The sequence below is a fragment of the Heteronotia binoei genome, chromosome 9, assembly GCF_032191835.1.
Source record: "Heteronotia binoei isolate CCM8104 ecotype False Entrance Well chromosome 9, APGP_CSIRO_Hbin_v1, whole genome shotgun sequence".
Taxonomy (NCBI): domain Eukaryota; kingdom Metazoa; phylum Chordata; class Lepidosauria; order Squamata; family Gekkonidae; genus Heteronotia; species Heteronotia binoei.
In genome coordinates, this window is record NC_083231.1 from 35866101 (window position 1) to 35883526 (window position 17426).

Consider the following 17426-nt stretch of genomic DNA (forward strand, 5'->3'; position numbering starts at 1 on the left):
CCCCACTCTCCTGTGAATATTTGGTACAGCCCGGGAGAAGACCATAGAACTGCGCGACGAGAGAGATGCACGACGGGAAATGTAGTTTTGAACGTCTATCCACTCTTCGATATCATTTTAACCATTTAAATCATTTGACGCGGAGGGAGAGCACCCCCGCGCGCCGCCGCTGCACCAGAGAGCGGCGTCAGTTGGTTGGGGCACGCGCGGGGAAGCCGCCTTGGCCTCGCCTGAGGCAGGGGAGTATGCAGCTGCCCGGCGCGCCTCTCCTCAGTGTGCCGCTGACAGATGTTGTAAGTGGGACAGCCTTTTCTTTCACCGCCCTCTTGGGGGACGAGGAAGGGAACGCCGGTGCTCCCTTCCTTCTGCCTTATTTTTAGCGCAAGGGGTCGAGGGAAGCTCCATGCAGTCAGAGGGAGCGTCTGAAGGAGTCTCCTTTGCCGGGCGTCGTGTTACTTTTGGCTGGCTTAAGAGGGACGGTCATCTGTGGAGCTCGGAGGCCACAACAGGCCCTCCTCCAGGGCCCGGTAGGATCCATAAGCGTAGTCCCTCCCGGCCCGCCCATACTTTTGCAGCTGCTAAGTGCTTCCGTTGTAAGATGCAAACAAAAAATCCCCCAGAAAATGGTATTATCCCTAGAAGCCACTATTATAGGAAGTTAATTTATTTTTGATAGTCTTCTTGTCGATGTAACTTAAGCAACAAAATTATTAGTCAAAATTATAATTTTTAAAAACTGGATTGTATGCCTGTATTAACACAACTACTGTAATAATATGTATATTGCAATATATGTAATGCTGTTAAGAATACCAATAAAGTGAACATTTATGTGGGGAAAAAATTCCACCCAAACAACAATGATAGAAGTATAATTAATCGTTAAGGAATGACCAAAGTGGCACAAGATGGTGAGCTAAACTTTGAGTTCCACGGATCTGCTGGATGTTCACTGCTAAGCATACAAAAAAAAATTATCAAGAAACTTCTAAATTGTTTTAATGGATAATAAATGTACTATCATTATACATACCTATAGCGTGGTCCCCCCCCCCCCCCCCCGAACGTGCTGTTTTGGAGAAAGCTATTATTAGTAGTATTGTGTCCTGAAACATAATTGGTACGTTTTTATTCTGCCTTTGTGACATGGTTCAACTTCATTTGTTTTGTCTTAGCAGCAACCCTGTGAGATAGATTCAGGTGGGTAGCCGCTTTGGTCTGAAGCAGCAGAACAAAGTTTGAGTCCAGTGGCACCTTCAAACCAACAAAGTTTTATTCAAAGTTAAGAAGGGTACATCTGCCCATCAATCTCCAATTTTGATTTATTTTCTTCACTGTGTACCTCCCCAGAATTAAACCCAAACAAATGATGACCATATAAACTAAGCTTGCTCTTCCAGTTTGGTCCTTGCATCTGTTAAACACCTTTATTGTGCTGTATGCTAATTTGCTGCTCAGCCTCTACCTATATGTATGGACTGTAATTTCCATTGCAATGTATCTGTAGAAGTGGGTTCCTCAAACCCACATGAAAGCGTATACCTTGAATGAAACTTTTTTGGTCTTAAAGTGCCACTGGACTCAAACTATGTTCTGTGAGGTAGGTTAGACTGAGAGAGTATGAATGGCTCTGAAGGCTTGGAACCTGGGCTTGTTTGATCCATTAGACCACCCTTCGTCCCCCCCCCCCCCCTTTGTTGACATAGAAGCAGACTTTTGCACACTTAGAGCTAAATTCTGCTGAACTTGCAGTGGGGTTATAGTAAAACTTGCATACAATCAGAATCTAAGCACAGTTACTAGGAAGTAAATTCCTTTGAGCCCAGTGGGGCCTATATCTGAGGAAACATTATTGCAATCCTAAATGGCTTTAATTTGAAGCAAATTCCTGTTTGAAATCAGCAAATAAATTATACAAGATTACAAATAAATGTATACAAGATTATTGGATGGTAGAATTGTATCTTGTCTCTTATAAAGTATCTTGGAGACCAGTCCTATTCCTCTGCAGATGCTCCAGCATACTGGCAGACCCCTAGTAAAAGAGAGTGTACGATTGTCTTCATTCATTTTATTTTTAAAATGTTTATGCTGCCTCATGAAGCTGCTCGCAACAATAAAAGAAAATCCTCAGAAACATGAAAACAGCCCCCCCAATAATATCAATAAAACATAACAGTAACAGAATCCAAGTCAATAACATCAATAAAACCAAATCTATATAAAAGAGAGAAGACACAGTTCATTGCTATGCAGAAAGAGCAAGGAATAGGTTTGAGGACTAGTTTGCCAGAATGTGGGGACCATTCTTTGTTCCCATGGCAACATGCAAATTTTTTAAAGCTAAAGCAGCAGCATTTCAATTCACATTAAGCTCCAACTGTATTTTCCTGCCTTATAGGTTATCTTGGAAACTATGGATATACTCTTTAGAATAAGAGGAGGCTTGGACCTGGCATTTCAGCTAGCTGCTACGGATGGTATGTCTGTAAATCTACATTATAATGTTAGTAATTTTTCTGAAGTGACTTTACAAATTTGTAGAGGCTCTGCATTCATTGTGTCAGCAAGACCTTAGCCATCTTAACCAGACTAGTGTAAGTAAAGGAATTTTAATACTTCCAGTTCAGAGGCAGGAGTACAACACAGGTGCTTGGTTTGGAACTCAGCTCCTATACCAACAGAGCAGTGGCTTTAAGTGTTCCCCACCAGTGCTTAGCCTTTGATCTTATTACAGTATTTAAATGCCCCAGAGATGGATGCAAATGCGATGTTGAAAAGTTCAAGTAGTAGGTGATTGAAAAACTTCCCCAGGCAATTTGTGTCATTGCTTTGCTGTTCTTTTAGTATGAATGATGTTCATAATGTTTATCTAAACCCCAAAGTACTGTTTCTTGTTCTGGCCTGTCAATGAACAGAATGAGCAGTGATTTTCTGTTTTTTTTCTGAAATCCCTTTACAATCTATCTTTTTAAAATTTCAGATTCTTCAACAAAACAGGCACTAAAATATGTTTTCAGTGACCTTTCAGCCAAACTGGCTTCAGATGTGCTGGTGTTTAGGATCTGCCATAGCTCAGTGTATCTATGGCCAAACAGTGGAACAAATTCAATTGCATCAGAACTTACCGATGACTCTGCTTGTAAGGAGATACTACGGTTTATTCAGTGAGTATAGCTGGAAAATATAAGAATGCAGCTGGGTTTTTCAGTAGTATATAAATACCTTACAGTGTTGTTTTTCTGCCATTTTCCAGATTTGAACAAGAAGATGAGACTAAACGCAGGTTTTTGAAAAAGAAGGATAAAAAGTTGCAAGACTTGGTAGATATTACTTTTCCTTACCATGGCTTTGTAGAGATGAGTATGGAAAAAAATGTTTCTTAAAATGGAAATGATCGGGACATTTTTAATAAAACACATGTGCAGAAGTTGATATTTACAGATTTATATTTACTGAGCCCTGCATGCAGGAAAGGGTGGGATATAAATCCAAATAATAAATCTCTTTACAAATTCAAATATGCAGTTGTTGTCTTTCAGAAAGTAAACATTTCTCCTCATCACACCTGCTTGCAGCATAGTACTTCTGCAGTGCTACTACAAAGTTATACAAATTCAGCAGTCAATCACATTTTAAGAGTTTATTTTCTGCCTCAGTGGGTCTCAGGGCTGTGCTTTTGACTTTTCTCAGCTTTTGGCCATCTGTGAAAGTTCTTGATATTCATTCACTTTTTGTTTCTCTCCATCATCTTTATTTTATTTAATTTCTCTTTTGTTTTGTCGTTTTCACACAGTACATTTATGTCTTTATTTTTTATTTATTTTGTAGCAGCCTATAGTAAATATAGATCTTATGCTGGAAATGACAACTATGCTGGAAGCCCTGGCTCCAATTATTGAAAGAGAGAACAGGGAGCATCACTACATAAGTATGACCTTGCCGGTTGATGCTGTTGTCTCTGTGTCTCCAGAAGAACCATGGCGGAAGTAAGTAGATCAGATCTACAAGAATTTATGTATTAGTTTTCTTTAACTTTTTTCTATTGTAAGATTGTACTTTCTGCATGCAATGGTATACAACTTTATATCTATAACATTCATAAATATAAAGTGGTATATTCTGAGTAAGTTGTAACTTTGTCACTCAAAAAAGCAAAAAGACTATAAAGAAGTAGTTTCAATATTGTTGAGTCAGTTGCATGTTTGTAAAGTTGAAGGAAGGAGATGAAGGCTGTGTACATTTTAAAGGTTTGTGTGATGGTTATGTTTAAGGTCTTGTGGTGGCCCCTTGTAAACACTGGCAAGCATAGTTGTGGATAGAAGCTATACACTTGGAGATAAACTGAAAGTCCACTTGGGGAAAACCTGTGGTATGTGGGAACAGATCATAGCAACTACTTCAAGGCAGGGAATAAATAAAGTGAATAAATATTGTTCTGCTAATAGGAGAGGGTAAGACCCCAAGTGGCTTTTTGTCTATGACTATCCCCCTTCCCCCACCCCCCAAGAATGTCTTGTGGGCTGCTAGGAAAGATGGAAGATGTAGAAGGATTCACTTCAGCCAGCAGAATGACATAAGTCGCAGTTCACTGTGTGCACAGGTACTATTTTTGCAATGGCGTATTTATTTTCTGGTGCTTAAATGGTTATTTCTATGTTTTGCAGTGTACGAAGTCTTCTAGTAAATGCAATTCACACACAGCTAACTGATATGGAAAAGTGCATTTTGAAATATATGAAAGGAACATCAGTTGTAGTGCCTGAACAATTTCATTTCATGTTACCAGGAAAAAAACACTTGGTAACGGTTTCATATCCTACAGGTATATCTGACAATCAATTGGAGACTTACAGACAGGTACAACTTTATGCTGAAACATTGCTTGGATGGTGTAGGTCAAAATATGTTGTATGATGGATTTTATTAGTAATCAGTAATAATGTAATATATTAATCTATATTGTCTTGAATGAAATATGCTTTTTAACAGAGTTCCATTGATTTCTCTTGTGTTCATTGTTTGAAGGAGGTTTCTGTTTATAAGCATGCAGGTGCAATACAGTGTTTACCTGTCTTTCTAATTTTTGCTATATCCCAAATAGAGAGTCTACATCCTTCTCTCTACATTTGGCACATTACACAACTTCTATTGTAGTAAGTTGTAACTGAAAGCCCCATACGTGCAGTAACTTCCTAGTTTCCCTTTCCTTCTTTTTATCTGTGCAAAATAATTCCATGTATACACAAGGATTCCTTATTGAGCACTCAGTTACTTGCGTTGGAACCAGATATGAGAAATGTGAAGCTGTTGCTGCAGTTTGATTGGATCTCTTTTTTCCTCCCTTTTGGACAATATGTAGGAAAACACAATATGATGGGCATCACCACATTTGATGTTTCTCTGTAGTTTCTCTTATGCATAAGTTACTTCTTGCTGGGGCAACTCAAGAGTGTGATAACCTTACATTGTACAATTTCTTTCCCAGCACATTATTAGAGGAGGTAGAGGGAGGAGAGGAACATATCTAGAATATCATTTAATTCTTATTCCAGAGAATAAGAAAACCCCTGTGTGTTTATTTATTTATGTAAAATATTTTATGCTGCCTTTTTAAAGATCCATTTAACATTATACTTAAACGCTCACTTCAGTTAATCAGTCATCTATGACAGTTACAGAAGTAACCCTCTGTGGAATTAAACTAAACTTCTTGTAAATTAAACTAAACTTCTTGTAAAAAAAAGTCACTTAAATATGACATGGGCTGTTGGAGTGGAGAACAATATGCTCTAATAAAATTGTTCTGGTTATAAAAAATATGGTAAGTAATAATGAAATTAATCAATGAGAAAACAAAACTGTTACTTTTTGCCTTGCTTATAGGAATTGCACGGACGGTTTAACCTGCCACTTGATAGACCTTATTTTCGACGGGCTAATGCTTATCACTTTCCAGATGAACCATTCAAAGATGGCTATCTCAGAAATCCACATATACATCTCAATCCACCTGGCATAGAGTCTGGTGTGGTGAGTTTGATTTTGCTGCTCTCACCCTAATTTCAAGCTTAATGAGTTACTGAATCCATAGAAGCAGAAAAATTAGGAGGAAGAATTAGAATTGAATCAGTTTAAAACAAATGAGAAATACCTCCATCACATAACTCAATAAACAAGTAGGTTCATACCAAACTGAGTGCAAGGGGGGTTGGAGGTGGTCACCTTGCAGAAGTTCACATTACAGTTTTGACATCCCTGGCTCTTCTTAGAGGAATCTTGGTTCCAGACTACTCAATTATTCTGGTCTTTATAACTCATAGTGTTTTTTTATCTTTGCAGAAATAATGTGAAACCTCTGATCTGGGCTGACTTTTTAATTCTTCTCATCACAGGTATATTTGGTTTATGGCACATACAGTTATCATCATTATATGCAGGATCGTGTTGATGATAATGGCTGGGGCTGTGCCTATCGGTCATTGCAGACTATATGCTCATGGTTCAGGCATCAGGGATACACGGAGAGAACAATACCCACCCACAAGGAAATCCAGCAGGTAAAGATATCTTCCAAGTTTGAGTCCTTTGAAAATAAAAAGCTGCTGACGGAATTGGTTATTCAGATTTGGTTGACTCTCATTTACAGGGTGCATTTATGGTTGCTAAATCTCGTCTAAGAGGGGATTTGGGGTTGGCATGATATTTTTAGTTTCCATTATGTGACGCCCCATTATTGCAGCCCTCTGTGATGTGGAAGTGATCTGAAAGGCAAAGATGCTTTGGTCTCTGCCAAACTTGGCAATCTAGTTTAGTAAACCTGTGTCTGGGCCATAGGTAAGGGCTTGCAGATAGGGGCTTGCTAGGATTAAACCCTCAGTATCATAGTTTTCTGTGTGCAGTGATTTTTTAAAAATATATATGAAGGAGCATTCATCTGTTTGAGGCCACATCTGAAGTCTGAATCAGTGCAGCCCTGACACAGATGTGACACCTCAGTCAGCGCTGGGATAAATTAATGTTCATTTTAGTATTAAAAGTACTAAAGCTTTTTTATATTAACATTAGCATGAAGCATGTCCATTTAATGGAAGTCTTTCCTTCCTGCTTCCATTGCTTGCCCTGCTATAATGGCAACAGAACGATGTTAACAGGATACAATCCTGTGGAACAAACAGGTGGCAGCATGTTTCACCAGGTAATTCTGCCTTCACCTTCCACTTTATGTGGGGCAGAGGTGGAGACCACTGTTGGCTGAGGGCACCTAAGAAATGCACATTGTGTCATCCATGGTGCTAGAATGCATCATTCTGTGCCAAATGCAGTTCCCTTCTGCCTGCCCTTGCCTGTTCTAGAGGGGGATTGTGCCCAATGTCAGCCTATCTCTGTCCATTGCACTCTGAACACAACAGTCTCCCTAGTATACAACCAGAAGGAAAAGTGCATAGGGGATCAGGGACTCTTCTTTCTGCAAGATGGTCTTCTCTTTCTTTCCATCAAGGAAGTCAGGAATCCACCAAGGGATCTGCTACAGCTGGTCTTGCTGCTTTCTGGTGCTCTTCTGCCCCCTATTGAACAACGTGCATCAATTTCAGCATGACTCTGCTTTGCCAAATTTTAGATAGACCAAAGAGCTAACTCAGCTCTATTAGTATACAACACCTGCTTGGGATCGGTCCATATAATGTACATATTTCGTTTAATGCCTGATATTCTGTTGGCCTAAATAAATGTTTAGAAGCAGCAGCATTACAGTAGAGATCCTTCCACAACATCAAAAGGAATTTGGCTTCAGATATTGAAGGGGTAAAATCTAAATTCTTTCAGTTGTGGATTTTTCATATAACAGTTAAGCACCATTTTAATAGTGATACTATACTGTGGTGATAAGGAAAGATTTGGTGTTAAATCAGTGTGTGATCTCATACCTTAAATGCTCAGTTTGGTGTAGTGGTTAAGTACGTGGATTCTTGTCTGGGAGAACCGGGTTTGATTCCCCACTCCTCCACTTGCTCCTGCTGGAATGGCCTTGGGTCAGCCATAGCTCTGGCAGAGGGTTGTCTTTGAAAGGGCAGCTGCTGTGAGAGCCCCACCCACTTCAAAGGACATTAAAAATTTAATTTAAATGTTTTCTCTTTTTACTATTTGGTTTTGAGAAAATCAGATGTAACAGAGTTTCAGATAGGTATATGTAAAAACTAATAGACTATCTAGATGAGTGTTATTTCTGTTTCTTTGTTTGTGGTGGTGGTTTTGAAGGCTCTTGTTGATGTTGGAGACAAACCACTGCTGTTTGTTGGATCGCACCAGTGGATTGGTTCAATTGAAGTCCAGCTTGTACTGAACCAACTACTAGGGATAACTTCAAAAATATTATTTGTCAGGTAAGAATGTTTATTAAAGGAAATTATGTTGAATCAAAGATAAGAATCCAGCCAAAAACAGGTTACCTCAAGGGAGGAGGAGGAGCTATAGTAGCACCAGAGTAACTTGATGATGGAAGCCTGCTAAAGATCAGGAACAAGAAGATGACAGAAGTTGAAATTGCAGTTCAGTCATGAAACTTTGGTTCATCACACATTCTTAACCTGACCTACCTTGCAAATTGTTGTGAGAATAAATACATGTGTGATTGTGCACCTTGAATGCTTATAGGAAACAAATTTGGTGAACCTTTTGAAAGATTTATCCATCCAGTCCATACACAGTACATAATTTTATTGACTATTAAAACGTAGGTAAGTCGCCAGCTTTTATATTATAAAATAGGTTTGCAGCTGGCATCTGTAAAAAGAAGCTGGGAATTTGTTATGCTAATACTTAAAATCCAGTAAAAATCTATTGATTCTGAAGTACATTTTATTTTGGTAATCTCTAAAGGCAGAGAATATTTTATTCAGTTCAGTTTAATTTGGGACCACACGGGACCACAGTTACATTTTTCATTGTAATAAATGCCATCTGAGTGAAAGTGATTTCTGATTGCAAGTAAACGATTTATTTCCTAGTGTCATTTTATAGCTAGTGTTAGAAGCAGCATATAGTTTGCTTTAGTGTTTATATCTACAGCTAAAGACCGACCACCAGTTAATTATATTTTTGTGCTGGAAAACATACAGTAGTCCAGAAATGTCACTCTTGAGAAGTTCCAAAGGTTGTTCTAAGTGGTTTTGCAGTGAAAAATGCAGTGCATACAATATGGGATGCATACAACCTAAGGAACACCTTACACTTCTGCACAATAAAACCTGGTAGCTGTGTGCTGTGGGTGACATGGCAGCATTCCTCTGCCATCCTTCTATTCCAGGAGGCAAAATGGGTTCCTTTAAGCATCTTGGGCTGTGACAGTGTCTCTGGGATGGAACTGCTGATAATTTGCATGTTGAGCCCGTTCTCATGGCTACTTGAATCTGTGAATTCATAGTAACATGAGCCAAGTAGTATTGCAGAGAATGTTAATGATTTTTTCCCCCTTACAGCCAAGGCTCTGAGCTGGCTTCTCAGGGAAGAGAACTAGCTAATCATTTCAAAACTGAAGGGACACCAGTTATGATTGGTAAGCCTTTTAAGATCAAACAAATAAGCATGATCAAGACTTATCTTCCTGAAATATTTTCTGGCACTTTTAAGAAGTTCTGTACCTTGGACTAGGCATGGGCACAAACTGAATCATGATTCATACATGAATTGGGCCATTTCGTGGATCATTTCAAACAGCTTCTGACCACTGTGCTTCGTTTGTTTTGTCTTTACAGTTCATTTTCCCAGACAGTCTGGTGCTGATTCAGTCAGTCACTAGGCAATTCTGGGGATGGACTTCTGGGAGCCCTAGTAATACCCACAGCAGTTGTCCATAACTTGATTGACAGCTCTGGGAGCCAATCATGGAGCTTCCATTCTACAGCACGAAGACCGATTCCCCACTAGGCTTGTTCTGGCATCAGAGCTGTTCCCCCCCCCCTCCCGACACTTCTGTCCGATTTTGCATAAACTGCTGCAGGGCTGCGACTCGCCCCACCTCTTTCCCACAGTAAGCAGAAACTTGCTTGCTTCGTGAAAGAGGTGGGCGAGTTGGAGCCCCATGGCAGCTTGTGCAAAATCAGAAGGAAGTGTTGGGGGGGAAAGAGCTCTGATGCCAGAACAACCCTAGTGGGGAATCAGTTGAAGAGTTGTCAGTGAGAGCTGAAGCTCAGCTTTCCTGAGGGCAACTGCTTTGGGGTTAAAACTCGGATATTCCAAATTCAATCTTCGCCAAGCATGGCAGGCAGGTGGAGGAGAGCCTGCTAAAGACTCCCAGTGAGTTTTAAACCTCCCAAACCAATCGCTAAATAAAATGAACCACCATTTTTGCATTTCGTGCCCATTCCTACCTTGGGCTAAAGAGAATCATGTTCCTTTCTTCATCCTCTTGAAACTGTGGCCACTTTGAATGTTCCATGCCTATAAAGGGGAAGGTTAGGCTAGAGCCCTTGCTTCTGATATGGCAGCTTCCCACAGGAATTTTTAATGGGAGTTTTTTTGGCAGTGTGATCATCTGTTTGCTTAGAGCAAGAGGTGCTGTTTATTTTTCCTATCTTTATTGAGTATAAACACTGGAACAGCAAATATGCCTAAACTGACCCACCAGTTCCAGTCACAATATATGTGACTACTCATTTTTAAATAATAAAGGCTGCTGTCTTCTCTCTCTCTTGCCCTGAGCTCTGTTTTTGTTCATTCCTAGTGTCTAACATGGCTCCATCCGTGACTTAGAAATACCAAGACTGGACTGCATTTCCTTATTTTGCTGATTTTCAAGTCTTCAGAATGCACATGATTATTTTTTAAAATCTCAGTTAATGTTCAGGAAGCTGAGCCTGTCAGAATTCTTTAAAAAAAAATATCTTTGGGCTCAAATGCTTGTGGCCTCCACCCTCCAGCAGTCATTTTAGATTGCTTTGAAATAGCCTAGAGATAGAAAAGAAATATTTCGCCTGTAATTTTTCTCTCTTCCTATTGAGCTCTACACCAGTACAGTGTAGCAATTAGTGTGTCAGACTAGAACCAGGAAGATTTGGGTTCACATCGCTTTTAAGATCAATGGGTGACCTAATGCCAGTGATTCTCTGTCAACCTAATATTCTCTCAGAGGGTTTTTGCAAGAATAAAACAGAGGAAGGATGAAACATGTACACAGCTCTGACTCCTTGGAGGAAGGATGGGGTTAAAAATAGCACAGCACAGTTACCCCACATGCATTATATTTTTTACTGGAAAAAATGAGTAAAGCATATCTCAGTGAGGATGCCTTTCCTCTTCCAGGGAAAAAAGGAGTGTCATTCTGGTTAATAATTCCAAAGGAAGAGCTGTGCTACAAGAAAAACAAGCAGGAGTCTAGTGGCACTTTTGGCACCTTCAGATATATCTGAACAAATGGACTCTGCTCCACAAAAGCTTATGGTGGAATAAAATCTCTTAAGTCTTTAACGTGCCATAAGATTCTGGTTTATTTTTCCTCTGAGTAATGTAATAATTGGGTTTTAAGCCAAACTTTTAAGTTCTTAAATTTCCACATCTCATTCTTTAAGTATCCTTATGCAAACTTCCACAGAAAGTAAATATGGTGCTTTTCTATTCTTTCTTACTCTCCTTTAGTATGCTAATCATGTATTTGGATGACAATAGACACCACTGATTCCCTTTGTTTTGTGAAGATCCTTCTTATAGTCTATCATGTCTTTTAGTGTTGTGGGTTTTTTTACTTAAAGCATACATGCTGTGTTCTCATCAGGAGAGAGTGTGATCATATTGCTCAAAACAGACTTGGGGAGTCTTTAGGACTGGAGCTCAAATTAACTATATATAATAGTGTATTTTGTGCAAAATAAGATTTCAACTTATTTCACCCATTTGTCTTAAATTTTTGTGCTGTGCATTTCATGAATAATTGTACTTATTCTTAAGGCATATTCAAATATTTGGAAACTTCCTATTTGGCTTTAGAGAACAATTTTTAGTTGTGCTTATATGTTATTTCTCACATTCATTATCTTATCTTTCCTTCTTTCTCATCCTTCCCAACTCAGGTGGGGGAGTTTTGGCTCACACAATACTAGGAGTAGCATGGAATGAGATCACAGGACACATAAAATTTTTGGTTCTTGACCCACATTTCACAGGAGCAGAGGATTTGCATGTTATACTGGAAAAGGTGAGACTCTGATTGTATACCAGGTTTTATACTCCCAAGTTTTCATTTCACTACTGAAAAAAATGCTGGAAAAGTTTTATTATCTGGCAGTCTTGGGGAATGGGTGTTGCTGATTAATTAAATGTAGACGAAGAAGAACAGGTTTTTATACCCCACTTTTCTGTACCTTAAGGAGTTTCAAAGCAGTTTTCAATTGCCTTTCTCTTCCTCTCCTGAGAACTGGCACCTTGTGAGGTAGACTGGGATGAGAGAGTTCTGAGAGAACTGTGGTTGGCCCAAGGTCACCCAGCAGGCTTTGTGTAGAGTAGGAGTAGGGAATCAAACCCGGTTCTCTAGATTAGTGTCTGTGGCTCTTAACTGCTACACCATACTGTGCTAAATACTCAAACTTATTTCTCTGTCCTGCCCCCACCCAAAGGAGTCCACAGCAACCAAATACTACCCCCTACTGGAAATGTCATGGATCACATGACATTTGTGGGAACCTTTCTTTTCTCCGCCACCACACACCATAGAGCTATCTTACATAGCAGGCAGACAAATAGGCCAGCTGCCCTGTAACCCTTCATTGTAGCTGACTTCTGACATCTTGGAGCAGGCTGAAGGAAGGAGACACCCAAAGATGATGTCATCTGGTAGCACCAGCTGTCAAAAGCTCAGTAATGGCTGGAGGCATTAAGCTGGCCAGCAGGAGAGGTAAGAGTGAGGAATGTGTGTGCCCAAAAACTCCAGAGTGTGTTGGTTGATGGGAGTGGCTTGCCTTGCTGCTGGATCGATGATGCTGATTAAAAATGTGTGTTCTGGATAATGAAGTGCACGATAATAAAGCTTTTATTGTATTTGGTGTGTTTTTTAAATCCACATGTTGACTTATTAAACTGGTGAAAATATATGTGAATTCTACATTGGAAGACAGACCAGTATTACTTTGATTCCATGCATCAGTATAGCACATCACATTGCTCATTTTGTTCTTCTGGAAAACTGAAAACATTTAAATTAAAGAATATGTTCCATTCTGTTGAAATTGGTCTTCATTTTTGCCTTAGAAACCCAATGTTAAGAGCTTTTCAAAAAATTGGAACCATTTTTTATCAGTGGCAAGTACCAGTTTGCCTGTCTTCCATACTTCGGTGCTAGATGTTTCTGAACTGGTCCTAGGTATTTCCCTTAATGGGCTGAGTTGAGGACACTTGCTTCAAAGTGAAACAAGAAACAACTCCTTAGTTGGGATCTAAAGGGCATGCTGAGACTCTTGTATTACCATTATTGTTTAGTCTTCCCTTGTTATACTCTCTGTAATCCTTCATAACTCCCCTGAAGATCAGTGCTGGGGCAGCACTCCATTAGGTATAAGGTTCTCGAGCTGGAAGAGCAAACCAGCAAATAAAACACCCCTCCTCATAGAAATAGATTGCCTATGTAAGAATATAAAAAATATAAGAAGAGCCCTGCTAGATTAGATCAGTAGTCTATCTAGTCCAGGACCCTGTCTCACACAGTGGGCACCAGTTCCTCTGGAGGTCCAACAAACAGGGTATAGAGCTCTTCAGTCACAATAGTCCATGATAGGCCTATCTTCCATCGAGCTATCTAATCTTCTTTTAAAACTCTTCCTGTGGCCATCACTACATCCTCTGACAGAATCTTGTTTCTATGGCATGATTCGATTATATGTTTATCCAATCAGTGTGAGGGTAGTTGATGTCTCCCAGCATCATATTATCTCCTTCAGTCACCTCCCTTATTTCCTTCTCTGACTCAAGATCAGTCTAAAGCGTTTGATCAGGTGAAACAGTACACTCCCCCTTTTAAGTAAGCCTTAGGGCTCAGTATTTCCACTCATATAGCTTCTATTCCTTCTCCTAATGTTTTTTGACTTATTTGATTCTATGCCTTCTTTGATGTGGAGCACAACACCTCCCTCACCATCCTGCCTGTAGAGCTTATACCCAGGGATGACTGTATTTCATAGATTTTCCCCATTGAACCATGTTTCTGACATACCTACTATTTTAAAATCGTTATTGAACACTAAGCACTCCAACTCCCGCATTTTGGCTTGGAGACCTTTGCCATTGGCAAGGGTTGCTGGAGAGGGAAACGTGTTATAGATGTTTATCCGTAACATGTTTCCCTCTTCAGAAGCCTTTGCCTCCTTTCTCACCACACATGCCCTCCTCCCTTCACCATCCTATCCTCACTATCAAGTTATGCTGCTATCAGTGTTACCCTCAGTGTTTACACACTAATACCTTTGAACTGACTTGTCATGAACTAGAGGCTCCCTGACTTCTGTCAGCTTTCCCCCTGGGATTAGTTTAAAAGCTGCTCTGCAACCTTTTCTATATTAATCAGCAGCTGCCTGGTTCTGTTTTAGTTCAAGTGAATGTACACAGATTTCTTTGGATCCTTTACTGGTAAATTGTTTGTACCAGATGATGTGGATATCTTCTTGATAGTATGGCTTTGCTGTCATAAAAAGTTTGTGTGTGAGAGAAGTGCCATCGAGTTGTGTCCAACTTATGGCAATCCTGTGAATTAACATTCTCCAAAATGTCCTGCCATTAACAGCCTTGCTCAGGCCTTGCAAACTGAAGGCTGGGGCTTCCTTGATTGAGTCAACTCATCTCATGTTGGGTCTTCCTCTTTTCCTGCTGCCTTCAGCTTTTCCAGTGACTGTTGTCTTCTCATAATGAGAACAAAGTATGATAGCCTCCGTTTCCCTATAAAGTATTAGCCTTAGTATGATTGTTTTCTTGTGAAGCTCCAAATTAAGACCCAGGTTAAATTCTTCAGAATTGAACATTGTGAACTTGTTTTTTTAAAATGCAAGTTCTTTTTTATATCTAGAAAATAATTTTACAGTTTAGGGTGTAAATCTCATTTGATTCCAAACAAGAAAAGTCTGCTATGGCAAGTGGAGTCATAGAAATTCACTCTGTATTACTGAGGCAAAGGAAGTTTTTGCTTGTCAGACTGTCTTTATTCTGCCTCATCAAGTTTAATTTTCTTCTTTAGCACAGGAAATAACTCGACTGGAATAAAGGTTGCAGCATGCTTGTGCAATTTACAACCTCATTCCCTCTGTATTAATGATGTCTTGCACATCAGTAGCCATTTCAGCCATTTTGTGGAGATTAGCCATACTGACTGTTGATAGGTTCAGAGGTGATTCATCAGGGATTACTTCTTCAGGAGCTCTGAGATATGAACAATTATTTCCTTTTGCTTTTCTGGACTTTCCTTCAAAGCTAGCATTTTACCATGTGAAACACATGCATTCAGAGGCTGAGGGAAGGCAGCAGACATAGCTTCTCCCAGTGCAAGATACCACCATGTATGTAGACGCTATCCTGGGGAGTATCATCCTGTGACAGTTTCTTTTGAGACAAACTTACAGATAACAAGACAGATACATACGTGCAAACAAAACTGTTGAACGCCTATGTTTTGGGATGGACAGAGAACTGACTAACCTTGTTAATTTTACTGATGGACCTCAACATGTTTTCTATTGCATTGTGAACCACTGCCCAATCAAGTGTCAAAATTGCCTTAATATAATATCAGTCTGGTCAATTCAATTCGTTACTTTATTGGCATAAAAGCACTGGTAATTTACAATCAGAAATAAATACAGAGGTCTGATAAATAATAAAAACAATAATATGAAAGTCAATTAAAATAATAGCCAGTAATACAAGTCTAGGATAAATAGACGTCCAACAGTCAAAGTACAGTGGTGCTGCCTTTATAGTAGATGTATCTGACCGTGCTTTCCTTTCTCCTGTTATGCAGGGTTGGTGTGGATGGAAGGGACCGGATTTCTGGAGTAAAGATGCTTATTATAACCTGTGTCTACCTCAGCGTCCAAAAACTATTTGAATGTATATTTAAAAAGATCATAGAAAATGAGCTGTTGTAGCTAGAAAAATGTGTACACACGTCTAAGAAATGATTACATATTTTCACTTAAAATACTGCTGTATTACTGAGAGTCCCAGTCGTGTATAAATGTTAATTCTGCTATTTTTAGAGTGTCAATTAAGAATATGGTGATCTTTTAAATAAAATAAGAATTAAACATTGCCATGTTTGAATAGTTGGTTTTTCTGCTTTTATCATCTGGTCCTTAGATTTCCAGAATTAGAATGTTAATGGAAGTGCAGAATGTGAGAACAGAGGATCGCACAGGGTTGTCAAACTTACAGCCCAGGGACCAGAACAGGCCCACCCAGGGCTTTTATCTGGCCCACAAGCAACTGGTGCAAGAGAGGGAAGTCAGGGGAGGGGGCTGCTTTGTGGGGGAGCAGGCACATGCAGTGAGGTGTATGTGGTTGATAGAAAGAGAAAGGAAATTGCTAGGGGCCAGGACTGAGGCTGAGGTGAAGTGTTGTGCAGAGAAAGAGGAGTCGTCGTGTTTTTTCTGCTCCTCCAACTGCAGCTCAGTGAGGACTGGCAAAGCCACTATAAGAAGGAATCCTACAGTGGTTTTGCAAGGGAGATTTTGAATAGGCCCTACACTGATGGAATCTGCTCTTTATGGCCTTAACAGGATAGATACATCCTTTCACACTCTGCTGGAATGAAGGGTTGGTTTTTTTAAGATTATGAGGGATTACTATATTAAGCCTTTATTCAACCAATTGCCCCTCCCCTTCCTCCTATACTCTGGAAACCTTGGCTCTTTTGCTCATTGATAAAGATCCTGAAATCGCTCTAACAATTGCAAAATTTGTCTATCCTTTTAGACCTTGCATTAAAAAAATAAGAAGTGTCTTCTGCTGCTCAAGAGTCATGAATCAATGAGCTTCTAAGGGTACAAAAGGAAAGGACATGGAGGAGCGAGCCAAGTAGCTGGCACTGCCACAGCTGTACCAAACAGCAACTGTGAGGAGGTTGGTTAGAGCAGGCATGTGGAGCACATGAAAGGACAGGGCCAGCTGGGAAGATAGGAGGAGGAGGGCTGGCACATGGATTGGGAGATAACTGGGCTGTCTTGTGTGTGCAGCTCTAATGGTAAAGACATCCTGGCCTCAGAAGGGAGTGGAGGAGCGAAGAGGCCCAGCTATTGCCACCACATGTCTGAACAGCTGTTGAACCAGGAGGCAAGGTGAGTGTCAGGGTGGGTGGGGGATGGTGACCTCTCTTGTCCCCAGCACTTGTTCTCAGCCTAGGAAGGAAAAGGGGTTGCAGGAGTGCCACAAGCACCCTTGGAGGTTTGAGAAACAGC

At 40.0% G+C, this 17426-nt stretch overlaps 1 protein-coding gene across 1 annotated transcript; it reads left to right on the forward strand.

Annotated features, from left to right (window-relative positions):
* Window positions 1-75: 75 nt before the first annotated feature.
* Window positions 76-16281, forward strand: UFSP2 (UFM1 specific peptidase 2). The gene is made up of 12 exons (XM_060246451.1): window positions 76-293; window positions 2402-2480; window positions 2984-3167; window positions 3257-3323; window positions 3832-3989; window positions 4668-4860; window positions 5887-6033; window positions 6396-6560; window positions 8260-8384; window positions 9480-9556; window positions 12066-12190; window positions 15992-16281. The coding sequence occupies exons 1-12, from the start codon at window positions 246-248 to the stop codon at window positions 16076-16078; spliced, it is 1455 nt and encodes a 484-aa protein (XP_060102434.1). The 5' UTR covers window positions 76-245; the 3' UTR covers window positions 16079-16281.
* The last annotated feature ends 1145 nt before the right edge of the window (window positions 16282-17426 follow it).

Excerpts from the sequence above, each read along its gene's own strand:
- UFSP2 (XM_060246451.1), top strand. The coding sequence starts at position 246 with ATGCAGCTGCCCGGCGCGCCTCTCCTCAGTGTGCCGCTGACAGATGTT. Across the intron at positions 3,168-3,256 it reads GAGATACTACGGTTTATTCA|ATTTGAACAAGAAGATGAGA; the intron begins GTGAGTATAGCT and ends GCCATTTTCCAG. Across the intron at positions 6,561-8,259 it reads CCCACAAGGAAATCCAGCAG|GCTCTTGTTGATGTTGGAGA; the intron begins GTAAAGATATCT and ends GTGGTTTTGAAG.